General features: G+C 41.4%; 1 protein-coding gene across 1 annotated transcript; it reads left to right on the top strand.

The window, feature by feature from the left end:
* Positions 1-1,326: 1,326 nt before the first annotated feature.
* On the top strand, positions 1,327-3,078 carry LOC111694130 (zinc finger protein OZF-like). Its single transcript, XM_023460952.1, has 3 exons — positions 1,327-1,543; positions 1,618-1,732; positions 1,803-3,078. The coding sequence occupies exons 1-3, from the start codon at positions 1,518-1,520 to the stop codon at positions 2,979-2,981; spliced, it is 1,320 nt and encodes a 439-aa protein (XP_023316720.1). The 5' UTR covers positions 1,327-1,517; the 3' UTR covers positions 2,982-3,078.
* Positions 3,079-13,495: the final 10,417 nt, after the last annotated feature.

Raw genomic sequence — 13,495 nt, 5'->3', positions numbered from 1 at the left:
CGCGTGCTTTTACTGGCCCGAGTGCAGTAATAGATTCACGCTCGTGTTTCGAGAATTACTGCGGCGCTAAAATGAAACGATTCATCATGAATTTTCGTGATATTATATACGGGGCACGTAAATAGGGTAGCAGGGGGGGACTTATCTATTTTCTTGCCCCGCGGATATAAAAAATTACCAGGACTAGATACACGAACGTTGATAAATATAAAGATAGTGTACGCATCATCCCTCCGACCCGCTGCTGCACCACTTTTACATTATAATGTATTTGATATGCGCGCGGCAGCTTCCGTAATGTAGCTCTACGTGTAGTGTTTTTTCGTTGTTACGACGATCGATTTTTTCGCAACAAAAAAATAAAAAATCTTATCGAGTTACACGAAAAGAGAGAGAGAGTGAGAGAGGATGGGTAGTAAAGGCTCCACCGCTTCGAAATTTCATCAACGCAATAAACTTGTAAATATTTAATTTTATGCTTATTACTTTTCCGCTGGAGATGATCCTTTTTGCCCAGAATTATCCTGTCTGCTGCTTTTTTTTTCTCGAACAAGTACAATTATTAGTGACAGTTGCCTCATCCATGGGAAATGGGTTTAACTATTCCGCGAGTATCATCATGCGTGCGGAATAAGCTGCACAGAGCACAGCTCGGACGAAACTTTGAAACGTTATTGAGTTTCTCATTGGTAAAAGCTCGCGCGGAGGTGAATATTCTCTTCTGTTCTCTCTCGTATACGCGCATGTAAAAAGTCTATAGACCAGTGCATCTAACTTTCACAGAACTATTATACATACATTTCTATTGGAAATATGATATCTTTCTCTCTCTCTCTCGCGGATTTAAATTCCAACTTGTTCGCGCATTATATTATTTTTCATACCGATACCAGTGCAGAATTTGCCATTCGTACGTTTTGAAAAAAAAAATTCATGAAAGACTTTTTCATGAAAGTATTTTCTTCTTTTTTTTATATATATCTCAAGCTCTCGACCATTGAACAAAGTTTTATTATGATTTAATTTCAGTTTTTTGAGCTTCGTCATCTGCGATAGTTTTACATTGGTTACGATATACACCTTTATCAGTATAAAGTACCTCGTTGATACTCTTCGAGTCCAAGATTGTTCTACACGAATAAATTTATAGTAAAAGCGTTAAATAAGCGTCTCATAAATCATTCAGCAAAATTGAGTGATTTCCTATCTGAAATGTACATGCGTACAGACAACAAAGCAATAGATGTGCACCACAACTGCGTGTAGACGTAATCAACGCTAGAGGGGGTGAGTTTCGACAAGGAGTTATCACAGTCGCCGGATAACCTCACTAAAGCGCACGAGGTGTTTAGTCGTTAGTGTGTAACTGAGTTACACAATGATATGTTTAATAACTATTTTCGTAAAAAAGTACAAGTGAAATAGAGATGCAAAGTTTTTTATCAGCTGTTTACCTCAGATATTTTATCAGTGTATATTGTGAAAAATTTTAACGAAAACATATAATCAACCAGGCCATGGAAGGCAACAGTGACGTAGTTAGGTAAAAATTGTTGTGTGTTACACTGCTATGATAATTTTTTGAGCTATTCCTTATTAAATTCGATAATTATTCAGGGTGAAGGAAGAATCGAGCAATTTTTGGACGGATGCAACTGTTGATAATGTTTTCGTTTCGTTAGACTATTGCAAAGTCGAAAACTCTGAAACATTTCCGTTGCACGAAGTATCGGTGAGTATAAGGATTTCAATTATTTTCTGTTGATCGACCAGTAGAAACTAGCCCCTAATTTTTATTTCAGGCAAAAGGTCCTGATCAAGGCGTATTCATCCAGGAGAGGTTAGATGAAAAAGTATTTATCGATTTGGAATGCAAAAATCTCAAACCAGAACTTCCTCTTTTATCTACTACTATCTTCAAATCTGAGTATCAAAATTTTCGACCATTGGTGAAAATGGAAAACAAAAAAAAGACTCATGACATCAATGAAAAATATCTGATAATTTTAATTAAAAAAGACTTCGATTATGATAATAATTGTCAGTTCAACATGAACTCTTGTTTAAAACTTGCGGATTATGAGAATCTAAAAAGTTTTGAAAAAACTGTTAAAAAAAAATCATTGCATAAATGCACATCAAAAGTAAGTCTAAAAGAACATAAGAGTATGATTCATAACAGAATCAGACCGTGTGAAGGTGAGATTTGTTATGAATCATTTTCATACAAGAGTAACCTCGATGAGAATATAAATGCCCTACAGTATAGTGACAAAACTATCGAATGTGATATTTGTCATAAATCATTTAGACGGAAAAATCACCTTAGAACTCACATAAATGCATTACATAATCGTAGCAAATCGTTTGAATGTGAAATTTGTCACAAATCATTTGGACAGAAAAGTGACCTCAAACGTTACGTCAATGCAATACATGATCAAAGCAAACCCTTTGAATGTGATATTTGTCACAAATCATATGGTCGCAAAGAACATCTCAAAATTCACATAATGATAGTCCACAATCGAAGCACATCGTTTGAATGTGAAATTTGCGGCAAATCATTTGGACAAAAGAGTAGCCTCAATAGACACGTGAATACAGTACATAATCTTAACAAATCCTACGAATGTGACATTTGTTACAAATCATTTGGAGAAAAAGGAACTCTCAAAATTCACTTAAATGCAGTACATAATCGAAGCAAACCCTTCGAATGTGAGATTTGTCATAAATCATATGGACGAAAAAGCCATCTCAATGTTCACATAAATACAGTACACATTCGAAACAAATCCTTAGAGTGTGAGATGTGTCCAAAATTATTTGGACGAAAATTTGAACTCAAACGTCACGTAAATACAGTACACGACCGCAAAAAACCCTTCGAGTGTGAAATTTGTCACAAGTCATCTGCAAGGACAAGTGACCTCAAAAGGCACATAAATGCAGTACATAATCGTAGCAAACCCTTTTGAGTGTGAGATTTGTCACAAATCATACGGCCGCAGAGATGCCCTGTAAGCTCACACACACGTAATCTTCTTGACTTTATAAAATATTTTTGTCAAATGATTTCATCCCGAGACATTCGGACACAATAAATTAACATTAAGTATTGTAATGGTGTAAAATCTTTGGCAAGAATATTCTTTGCTTAGTGAAAAAACTTTTCTTTATAATGTTATCAATTTTGTCATGACTGGAAAAATCTTTCTTCTATCCTTTGTATATCAACTAATAAATACAATAAAAAATCTTTTTCTTATTTCTGAACATTTGAACTTTTTAGATCCCGTCCGAATCGGAAATTCCTATAAATACCTATCAAAATGGCTATTATTCACGCATTTCCCCATTTTTTGAACATCAACGAATAATTGTTCACGTCCATTACAAGGTCATGTGCTAAAAACATTTCAATCGCGATTTCAGCCTCGAATTTGAAGGATTTCTTAAAGAATTGCTCATATATACATCGTGCTTCCGAAGAATGCGAACTTTAATATTTAAAACGTCTCGAACGTCGAGCCATAAAATAACTCCAGCAGTATAATTTTCCTTTCCCGTTAATACGACGGTGTATATATACTTGTACGCCTGTTTACGAACGCTGTTTGGGCTCGCGCGAAAAAGGTGCGCAGCGCCCGGTGCCAAGAGCTTATAATGCGATCGCGCCGAGAGAGAGTAAAGACATACTTTATGAAAGCAGCTTAAACGTCTGCAGCAGCGGCAAGTTTGTTTTTTCTCTCCTGTCCGTTAAACGATTATATAACAGATTTAGGGTAAACATGCACTCGCGCGCAGCGACCAAACACACAAAAAAGCGAAGATCTCGCCCGACAATGGCTCTTCACTTTTCTCTCTTTTCTTCTTCCTCCTCTTTTTCTTTCCCCCCCGACAAAACTGATCGAGCATAAATTTTTAGTGAAGATCTCGAGAACAATGAGCAAATCCGCGCGCAACGAAATTTCGACGCGAAAAAAAAAGTATTATAAGAGACGGGCTCGACGGAATGAATCGCGAGTCAATAATATCGGCAGCAGTAACGCCGTCGCTGCTGCTGCTGCTGCTGGCTGATGATCGCGCGATCGAAGTCGGATCCGATGTCAGTATATAGGAAGCCTACTGTGCGGCCGCTAGCTTTTCCTTATAAAATGTATACGTATAGCAAGAGACCAAGGAGTTGTACACAATGCATTTGGATGTATCTTGAATTGTGTGTGTGTGTGTGTGTGACCTCGTTACATTTATATGCACGATAGAGCGCCCCATCGATTTATGTGATATATACATATCTATATAACGGCATATATATCTCTTCAAGAGAGAGAGACAGAGAGAGAGAAACTCTTGCTGAATTCGGAAGCTCGGAAGCGAAACTGGAAAGAGAGAGAGAGACGTACAGACACAACAATACGGAAATCAGCATGTATATATGCGCGGCTACCACCACCACCAACAGCAGCAGCAGCAGCCACCACCAGTGTTTCTTTTTTCGATACGTTGAGAAAATTGGCATTTTCAAGATATTGAAGTATATGAGCGAGCGCGAGTGTGTTAATATATACGTATACCTGCTTGAGCTGTGGCTCGAGCTTTATCCCTCCGCGAGTACGGAGCATTGCCATTCCTATTACTACTTACTACCACTACTGTGTTTCGATAACGATGTCAGATGGGCTTTATATTCGCGTTACTCCCCATTTTTTTTTTTTTTTTTTCATTCCAAATGAGAGTGAGATGTGCGCGCGCGGGTACTATTATGTATGTACCTAGCGACGTGACAGCTTTGTCCCTAGGATATAGCGCGGGATAATATATCCTCTTCGAAAAGTGTAGCATTGAATTACGTTAAAATTTCCTCAAAGGGTATCGATTCTTTTAGCACGCAAAAAAATATCGAGTCGCTAAGAATCGTACTTCAGAGAATAGAAAGGATTTTTTCTCTAGCTCTGAAATTTTATCGTATTGATTTCGTCGCCCACAAGTAGCAGAGAGAGAGAGAGAGAGAGAGAGAGAGAGTGAGAGTGAGACAGAGTGAGATTATAACATATGATAAAATACGATGACTAGAAAGCAAAAGCAAGCGAGCAAGCGAGCGGCTGCGGTGGTGGGTGATGATGCAGGCGCATTATGCAAGCGCCCTTTATCTCGAGGAGCTTGATTATTTGCTTATCGCGGCGCAGAAGCCATTATCTCTCTTCCATAGAGCCGAGGCTAAAGCTCCGAATGGCCGACGTGCACACCACTATCGTAATACGGGCTTCTGTGTGTGTGTGTGTGTGTGCGTCTAGCTCCTTTGTTATTTATGGCTCTCTCTCTCTCTCTCCTCCTGCTTGCGAACCTATGGCGCGCGCGCGCGCATTTACGAGAGAGACGTGCGTCTTGAAATTGAGATACATGGGGGCTAGCTACGAGCGAGATCGCGATAATCTAATGAAATCAACTTTCAATCATTCGGTGAAGCGCAGTGGTATATAGTACGATTTTCTTTCTAATTACCGATCGAAGTGTATACCATTCCGACGTATTGACCTCTATTCCACGTTTATAATTATGCACCGTTCATTTTCGATTTCGCGCAAGCTCCGTAATTTATTATATTCCCAGGTTTAATGGACGAATCGAAACCGTCGTATGTTATTTGCACGTAGCATTGAAATACAAAGCGCAGCGGGGGTACACGCGCGTGTACGGCGATCGAGTCAGAAATGCACAGATCGCCAAATAACTTCCTTTTCAATCAGCATATGAGCAGCAGCGGTGCCGCACTGGCGATTATTACATTCGATGCTCGCATATTGTTTGCGTGTGTGGCCTCTAATAGCCGCTGCCGCGCCGCGTCTGGATTATAGTTTGCAGAAGTGAATTATTCCGGTACGCATATATAATACAGTACGATAATTACTCGCCGTTTAATCGTAGCCAGCTCCCCCGCCCGTACCATTGATTGTGGTTCCCAATACGAGAGCCGCAAATCTCCTTGCAGCGAATCGAAGGAAAAGCTCGCGCGAGGCGCACATGCTCGCACGCGATTAGGGCCAATCGAATATAATGCGAGCGGTGAGAAAACAGTTGCTGAATTTCAATCGAATATATATATATCCTGTAGTAGTACATAAAGTAGCTCTGCCGCTGTTGCTACAGCGCAAGAAAAGAAGAAGAAGAAGAAGAAGCGCGGCAGCCACGATAAAAGCTCGAGAGCTTTGAGCTTGCGTTTATAGCTTATACGAGCGAGCGCATTTAAATACTCGTTATTCTTTGTACTTTTTCTCTCTTGTGTCGTCGCGTCGTCGAGCCCGTGGACACGCGGGAGGAGTTTTAGAGAGAAACTTCGGTCGGACGCGTCGCGTCGCGCCACGCCTCGCAAGTCGAGTCGAGGAGGAGGCGGAGGCGGAGATTAACAAAAAACTTGGGCCGCGTGGCGGTATCTATCTCCCCGCGACGAATGGCTTTGTAAACTACATTTATTTCGGGATATCTGTATATCGTTTACACGTCGTTCGACCGCAGTCGTGGATGGAAGAAGAAGAAAAAAAAAAGATCGGTCGCAGATCGAACTTTGCATTAAATTTATTTTTTTTTTCGTTGCACAAAAGTGCGCGATAGTAAAATATCGGAGCTGGCCTCGCGACAGGTCCATGAGTATTAGCTCGATCCATATCGCGCCCCCCCCCCCCCCNCCCCCCCCCCCCCGAGCTATTCGATGTTTACTCGCGCTCAATTTATGATTTCGATCGTAAAAACCGAAATGAAACTGTATACACAGAATGTATATTCCGAGCGATACACACACACAGTCGCATTCCGTATTCGACATAAAACTAGTAGCGTTGTCGCGTACGTATACATACAGACGATACGTACCTTGTAGACGAGCCGATGTATAGATTTTATAGACGATAATTAATTCACGCTGACGAGTCGAAAATCAAGAGGGCCATCGTCGACGTCGTCACACGACATCGTCGAGTACGTTGTTGTCTGTGCCCCCACTCCAAGCCGATAGCTCGATATCGCTTTCCTCGCGCGCGCGACTTACACACGCAAAAAAACTGTATCGAGATTTTAAGCATAATGAGGTATGGATGCGAAGTAAAAAATGTCGGAAAGAGCACAGATGCAGAGTTATTTCTTTCGCTTGATACGAATTTGGTGAACAGGAATCAGTACCAGCAATTTTATGAAAAGTTCTCAAAATTTAAGGCAAGAATCGCAATCGAAATTTTGGTCGCTTTATTCGTGTACCGACCATTGAGTACTGTTTTTAAGGGTCCTAGGAACATGGAAAAATGCGTAAACCATGAACATTTTGACAAGTTCTTTACTGCTTCGTTGATACTGATGACTTCTTATTGTGCGTTTGACCATGACGAAATTATTCAAACTTTTCTTTGAGTCTCTTTTTAATTTTGGAACATCAAGTACCTGAAAAAAAATTTACATGCCAGCGGCCCGAAAGTAGCATTTCCCTGTCGCTGCGCTAAACGGGATATTGCTATTTTCGGGCCCTGGGCCTTATATGTAAAATCGTATACTGGTCTATACCGGGAAAAAAGAAAGCCTCAGTACACGTACTAATCGACCTCGGCTTCGCCTCGGTCGCTTATTTCACGTGCCCTGGAACTTTTCTATTTCTCCCGGCCAGGGCAGTAATATACTATTACTAGATTCGAAAAAATACATTTGAATGATAATTTAAAGTGAATGAAAAAGAGTTTTTTATGGTTGAAAGATAACGCATGAATATTTTTTTTAATTTTCGAGGCGCACTTTAAGAGTTTCGGAATTAGACAAGATTTAAAAAAAGGTAAACATTTGAAAAAAATTAAATGCAAAACGTATTATTTAATAAATTAATTTATTAGTACAAAGGATTAGACGTTTCACACTTATGACCAAATTTAGTGTAAAGTATTCTACAGTAATTTTTCACAAAATTAATAAAGTTCAAATTTTAAACCAATATGATACTCTAGTAAATGCTAATCTATTATGTCCACATATCTCAGGATAAATCTTATTTAATAAATTATTTCGATACAGTTCAAAAATGTACCTCGTGAACTTTGTAAGTTATCCTTGCCGACATGAGACTTGCGGCAAATCTCACACTCGTTGAGTTATCCACGATCAACGGTAAAGATTTTAGAATTTGCACGAATTTTGTACTGTATTTACGTGAAAGTACTAACGTGACGTTTGAGGCCAGTTTTCAGTCCAAATGATTTGTAATAAATATCACACTTGAGAGGTTTTTTATGATTATGTACTGTATTTATGTGTCTTTTGAGTTTACTTTGGCAACCAAATGATTTGTGACATATCTCACACTCGAAAGGTTTGCTCTGATTATGTACTGCATTTATGTGTCTTTTGAGTTTACTTTGGTATCCAAATGATTTGTGACATATCTCACACTCGAAAGATTGGGCACGATCATGTACTCTCATTATGTGTTTATTGAGGTTACCGTTTAATGAAAATGATTTCTGACAAATATCACATTCGAATGGTTTGCTGCGATAATGTACTGCATTTATGTGAACTATGAGGTCCCCTTTGTGACCAAATGATTTGTGACAAATATCACATTCGAATGGTTTGCTGCGATAATGTACTGCATTTACGTGTTTTTTGAGGTTTCCCTTTTCTCCAAATGATTTGTGACAAATATCACATTCGAATGATTTGCTGCGATAATGTACTGCATTTATGTGTCTTTTGTGTTTACTTTGGTATCCAAATGATTTGTGACATATCTCACACTCGAAAGGTTTGCTCCGATTGTGTACTGTATTTATGTGAACATTGAGGTGACCTTTTTGTCCGAATGAATTGTGACAAACATCACACTCGAATGGTTTGCTGCGATAATGTACTTCATTCCCGTGTTTTTTAAGGGTGCCCTTTTCCCCAAATGATTTGTGACAAATATCACATTTGAAGGGCTTTCTACCATCATGTACTGACTTTATGTGCCTTTCCAGATCATACTTATGTCCAAATGATTTAGGGCAAATAATACATGTGAATAGTTTGTTGTCATTGTACATCTGTTGGAGGTAACTTTTGTCGGAAACTGATGACTTTTCGATAACAGGATTTTCAAAACTTTTTAGATTCTCGTAATCGGCAAGTTTTAAACTAGTATTCGTTTGACAATTTTTATCGTAGTTAAATCCTTTTTTTATCAAAATTATCAGACTTTTTTCATTCGAGTGATGCGTCTGAATTTGGTTTTTTATTGTAGCAATAGGTAGAAAATCTTGACACTCTGATTTATAGACGGTTTTCGATAGGAACGGCACTTCAGGTTTGACATGTTTACACTCAAAATCTACGATTATTTTTTTATCTAACCTCTCCTGAATCGATACACCTTGATCAGAACCTTTTGCCTGAAATGAAAATTGTGGGCTAGTTTTTGATAGAAGATTAACAGAAAATAATTGAAATCATTATACTCACCGATACTTCGTGCAACGGAAAGGTTTCAGGGCTTTCGACTTTGCAAGGAACCATCGAACGGAAAGCAATATCGTCACCTGCGTCCGTCCAACTATTGCTCGGTTCTTCCTTCACCCTGAATAATTATCGAATTTAATAAGGAATAGTTCAAAAAATTATCATAGCAGTGTAACACACAAAAATTTTTACCTAACTACGTCACTGCTGCCCTCCATGACTCGCTTGGTTATTCTTATTCACTGTAAATTTTCACCACAGACCCCGTGAAAATTTTTGAGGTTAAACGTTTGAAATAGCCAACACCGCACCTCTATTTCACTTATATTCCTATACCGAAATAATTTGTAAACACGTGCTCGTTGCGGAGCTCAGTTTTACCGAGTGAACACATGTAGGTCGGCGAAGCGATTCCTCGACTGCGATAGAATTTCCTGGCGAAACTTTTCCCCCTCTACCGTCGACCGCGTCCATATACGCGGCTATGGTGCACATGTATTACGTAGCGAGGACGCCTTGTGTGTATAAGATACGCGGAAATAACAACAATGGTATACTGGGCTACATAGCATAGGCCTGCACTATGCCGTGTTTACGTTTTTTCGCTGGTATGGAATTAAGCTTGAACCGATGTATGCATTCTACCGGTAGATTTTTCAAAAATTGAATGTTCAACATTGTTCATTTTCAATTGTAAGCCATGGCGAAGAAAGATGTCATTCAGTTATAAAAATCCCATTTTTATATAGTGCGAGGCATTATAAATCTTGGATCCATCATGAAAAAGCTACTGCACATCCCTGATTGACTTTTAAAATCTGTCACTCTTTCTCGTCGATTCTTTTTCTTACTCTCGCGGAAATTAAGTTATATCGGGCGCGAAGAAAAAGCTACACGGCAGTAAGAGAATTAGTTCAACCCTTCTTATCTTCCAGTTTCTCCTCAGCTTTCTCTCTCTCTCTGGCTCTCTCTTTTCCGGGGAAATAATTAAAGCGCCCGAAGCGCGTTTCGCGAGAAAAGTGTATACGCGTACAAAGCCCTGTGCCCCGCTGCCACACGAAGCTGCTGCTGCTGCTATCTGCAGAAGAACCACACAGAGCTCGCAACGGGCTGCAGGAAAAAGCGACAAAACTTGCGCGCTAAAAAATTATTATTTACGAATACGTGCTTCACGCCGCGCGCAGTCGTCGGCTGTTGAAACGCTCCGTTTATTCTTTCTGTTATATATTTTTCCTCAAAAAAAAAAACGAAGGAAAGAAATATACGAAGAAGGCTGTGTTCGTGTGCTTTCGCACATCGGCTCCGTACGCAGAAAATAAAAGCTCCAAAAAGCTCTTGGATCCGCGCGCGCGCGTGTAATATATTTCGCGACGCGTCGCGGCGCGAGATTGCTTCGCGCTTTCTTGCGGTGTACGAAAAGTTAATTAGCTACTTTGTGCGTGCCTCGCGCGAGAAACGCAGCTCTTGTAACGACGCAATTTTCCACGTTTCTCCGAGCGAGCTCGGCAATGAAAAGCTCGGCAATTGCAGCCTGCTATTTATGTAACTCGTGCATACAACGTTATGTAAATTTCAATCGACGATAGCGCGCGGTACGGTGAAAATAAATCTCCCTTGGCGCGAGCGATAATTATCCACGAAAGATCGAGCGGCATGGAGGTAACCATATCGGTGCGGTGGTATTCATTCCACGCCAATTCTCACGTAGCTCGTATTTCTTATTATTTTCGATTTTCCACCCGCGAGCTTAATTTTACATACATCCATCGTGTATACAAATCGAAACTGTCGATTTCCTTCAATCATCCCAGCATCAAAAGCCCCGCACCGTATAAGACTGCTCTTATATTCGGTATAAGCGAAACGGATCGAGATCATCGCCGCACGCGGTATTATTATTCGTTGAATAGCCTCGCAGTGTTCTCGAGTCAGTGCGCGCGTGGGCAGCTCTCACCTCGCATATATCTACTGTATACGCAGGAATAATCACTCGGCCGCGCAGCGATTGCGCGAGAGAGGATGATCGCCGGAGCTCGGGCTAATTAATTTTGCGACTCTCGACCGCGCGCTCGGGTCGGTTATCACTGATCAACTCTCTTGCGCTGGACGCGCAATGCCGAAAGCTCGTGCGGTAGCACACACGCGAGCAAACAGCATCCAACTATCTATATGACATTTATATTATTATATATACACTCAAGGCATAGGTGCTGGTGTGAGAGGAGGGAATTATTATATATATAGCATTAGAATTTCGGAATTGGCTGCACATTCGCACAATGCCCATCAACGTGGTAGCAGTGGCAGCAGCAGCAGCAGCAGCAGCAGAGATTCGTTAGGCAAATTGGATCTACGCGCGTACACTAATTGGTTTTGCCGAAAATGGTCCGTCGTCGTTGTCGTTGTCGTCGTTGGTAGCGATCTGTATCTGCGCAGCTCTCTCTCGGATGACGACTAATAATCGCGCGCGCGCGTAGCACACTAGTAGGTATGTATATACATGGTCGACATAAAATGTAACGTATACATACGTAGGGACACACAGATAGCAGCAGAAGCTTTCAGTCCTCTCTCTCTCTCTCTCTCGCTCTCTCGAACTGTCCCTTTTACACGAGAGCCGGAGATCCGCGTTAAATTTCCATCTGTCAAAAGCAGCCAGCAGGAGAGCTGGATATATAGCTCGAGCTCTGAATATCGATGCCCTATACTGCCCGGGGCTTACGCAACGTATATAGATAGGTCAGCGCGTGTGTATAATAAACGCTTGGTCCGTCCGAGATATAGAGACACTCTCGCGCGGCCAGCGACGCGACCGGCCGTCCTTATCCCCTTTATCTGTACAGTCGCAGCGGGGCCGCTAATAGCCACAAATTGCGCGCGTGCACCGAGTACAGAGAGACGCGCGTGATACATATAATAGACGCGCGCGCGCGCTTTTGACCGGCTGCGAAATTCGTCGCCGCGGATATCGCTGCGGGCCTAGCGCGTGGAGCTTGCAGCGAGCTTGCGGAAGCTTTCTCTCTCTCAACAAGTGACTTTTTATAATGCCCACCGGCACCGCCACTATATATACCGCCAGCGGCGACCATTACTGCGCCATTAGCCCAGAGAGAGAGAACACCTAATAATTCTGCGGCTGCTGCTGGCTCGGCTTTACATGTGTGCGGTACGCACAAAGGTAGCCGCGTAACGAGTAGGTGTCTATATACATACGTACTCGTACCTACCACCCCCTTTTTTTTACACGCGCTATATAATACATTTTACCAGGCGCGCGCGCGTCGCGTTCCTCGCTGCAGCACACACGGCTCTGCCTCACCTTCTACACTCGCACGACTCGATTAATGAGGCTAACTCGATTAAATGAGCTCAAGCTCTCGTTGCTTTTCTTTCTCTCGCAGCACACACACACACAGCTGCCGCTGTTTTTTTAACTCTCTGCTTTGCTCTCTCGCGGCACTGCTTGCAGCAGCTCTCGCGCGCGCGTATTTATTATCTTTTTCCCCTCTTCTCGTCGTCGTCGTCGTTGAGCTCTCGACGCGTATGTATATATATCTATGTACGTATATATCGCGACAAAAACAGAGACTCGTGCATAATATACCTATACTACTATATTCCAACGCGCAGCTCGCAGGCAGCGAGAATAATGTTTGCGTTTGATTATCGTCGAGTTTTATACATCCTCGTCGCTGCTGCTGCCGCTGCTGCTGTTCTTCTCTCTCTCTTATACTCGTTGAGCTTTGCGCCACGCCGCGGCGGCGACGGCCCCGGGATTTGTCCTTGTATTAAGAGAAAGAGAGAGAGAAAACGAGCTTTACTTTTGACATTCTCCATGAAAGATTGTGGGTTTTCTTTGATAAATGAACATTATTATTGCCGGACGGAATTGTGTGGAGACCACCACCACCATCCACCCCCTGCGAGTGAGATATTTTAGAACTGGGAAATGCTCTCTTTCTCTCTCTCGGAAACGCGCGTATATACTTACTATTATATTTTAAATTCTTCCGAATAAGAG

The sequence above is a fragment of the Trichogramma pretiosum genome, unplaced genomic scaffold, assembly GCF_000599845.2.
Source record: "Trichogramma pretiosum strain Unisexual culture from Peru unplaced genomic scaffold, Tpre_2.0 scaffold56, whole genome shotgun sequence".
NCBI classification, from domain to species: Eukaryota; Metazoa; Arthropoda; class Insecta; order Hymenoptera; family Trichogrammatidae; genus Trichogramma; species Trichogramma pretiosum.
This window is presented reverse-complemented; position numbering and strand designations above follow the sequence as displayed.

What these genes read in the sequence shown, in the direction of transcription:
- LOC111694130 (XM_023460952.1), top strand. Translation starts at nt 1,518, where the DNA reads ATGGAAGGCAACAGTGACGTAGTTAG. An exon ending in GGCAACAGTGACGTAGTTAG is followed by an intron (nt 1,544 to 1,617) that starts GTAAAAATTGTT and finishes ATAATTATTCAG; the next exon opens with GGTGAAGGAAGAATCGAGCA. An exon ending in TTCCGTTGCACGAAGTATCG is followed by an intron (nt 1,733 to 1,802) that starts GTGAGTATAAGG and finishes TTTTTATTTCAG; the next exon opens with GCAAAAGGTCCTGATCAAGG.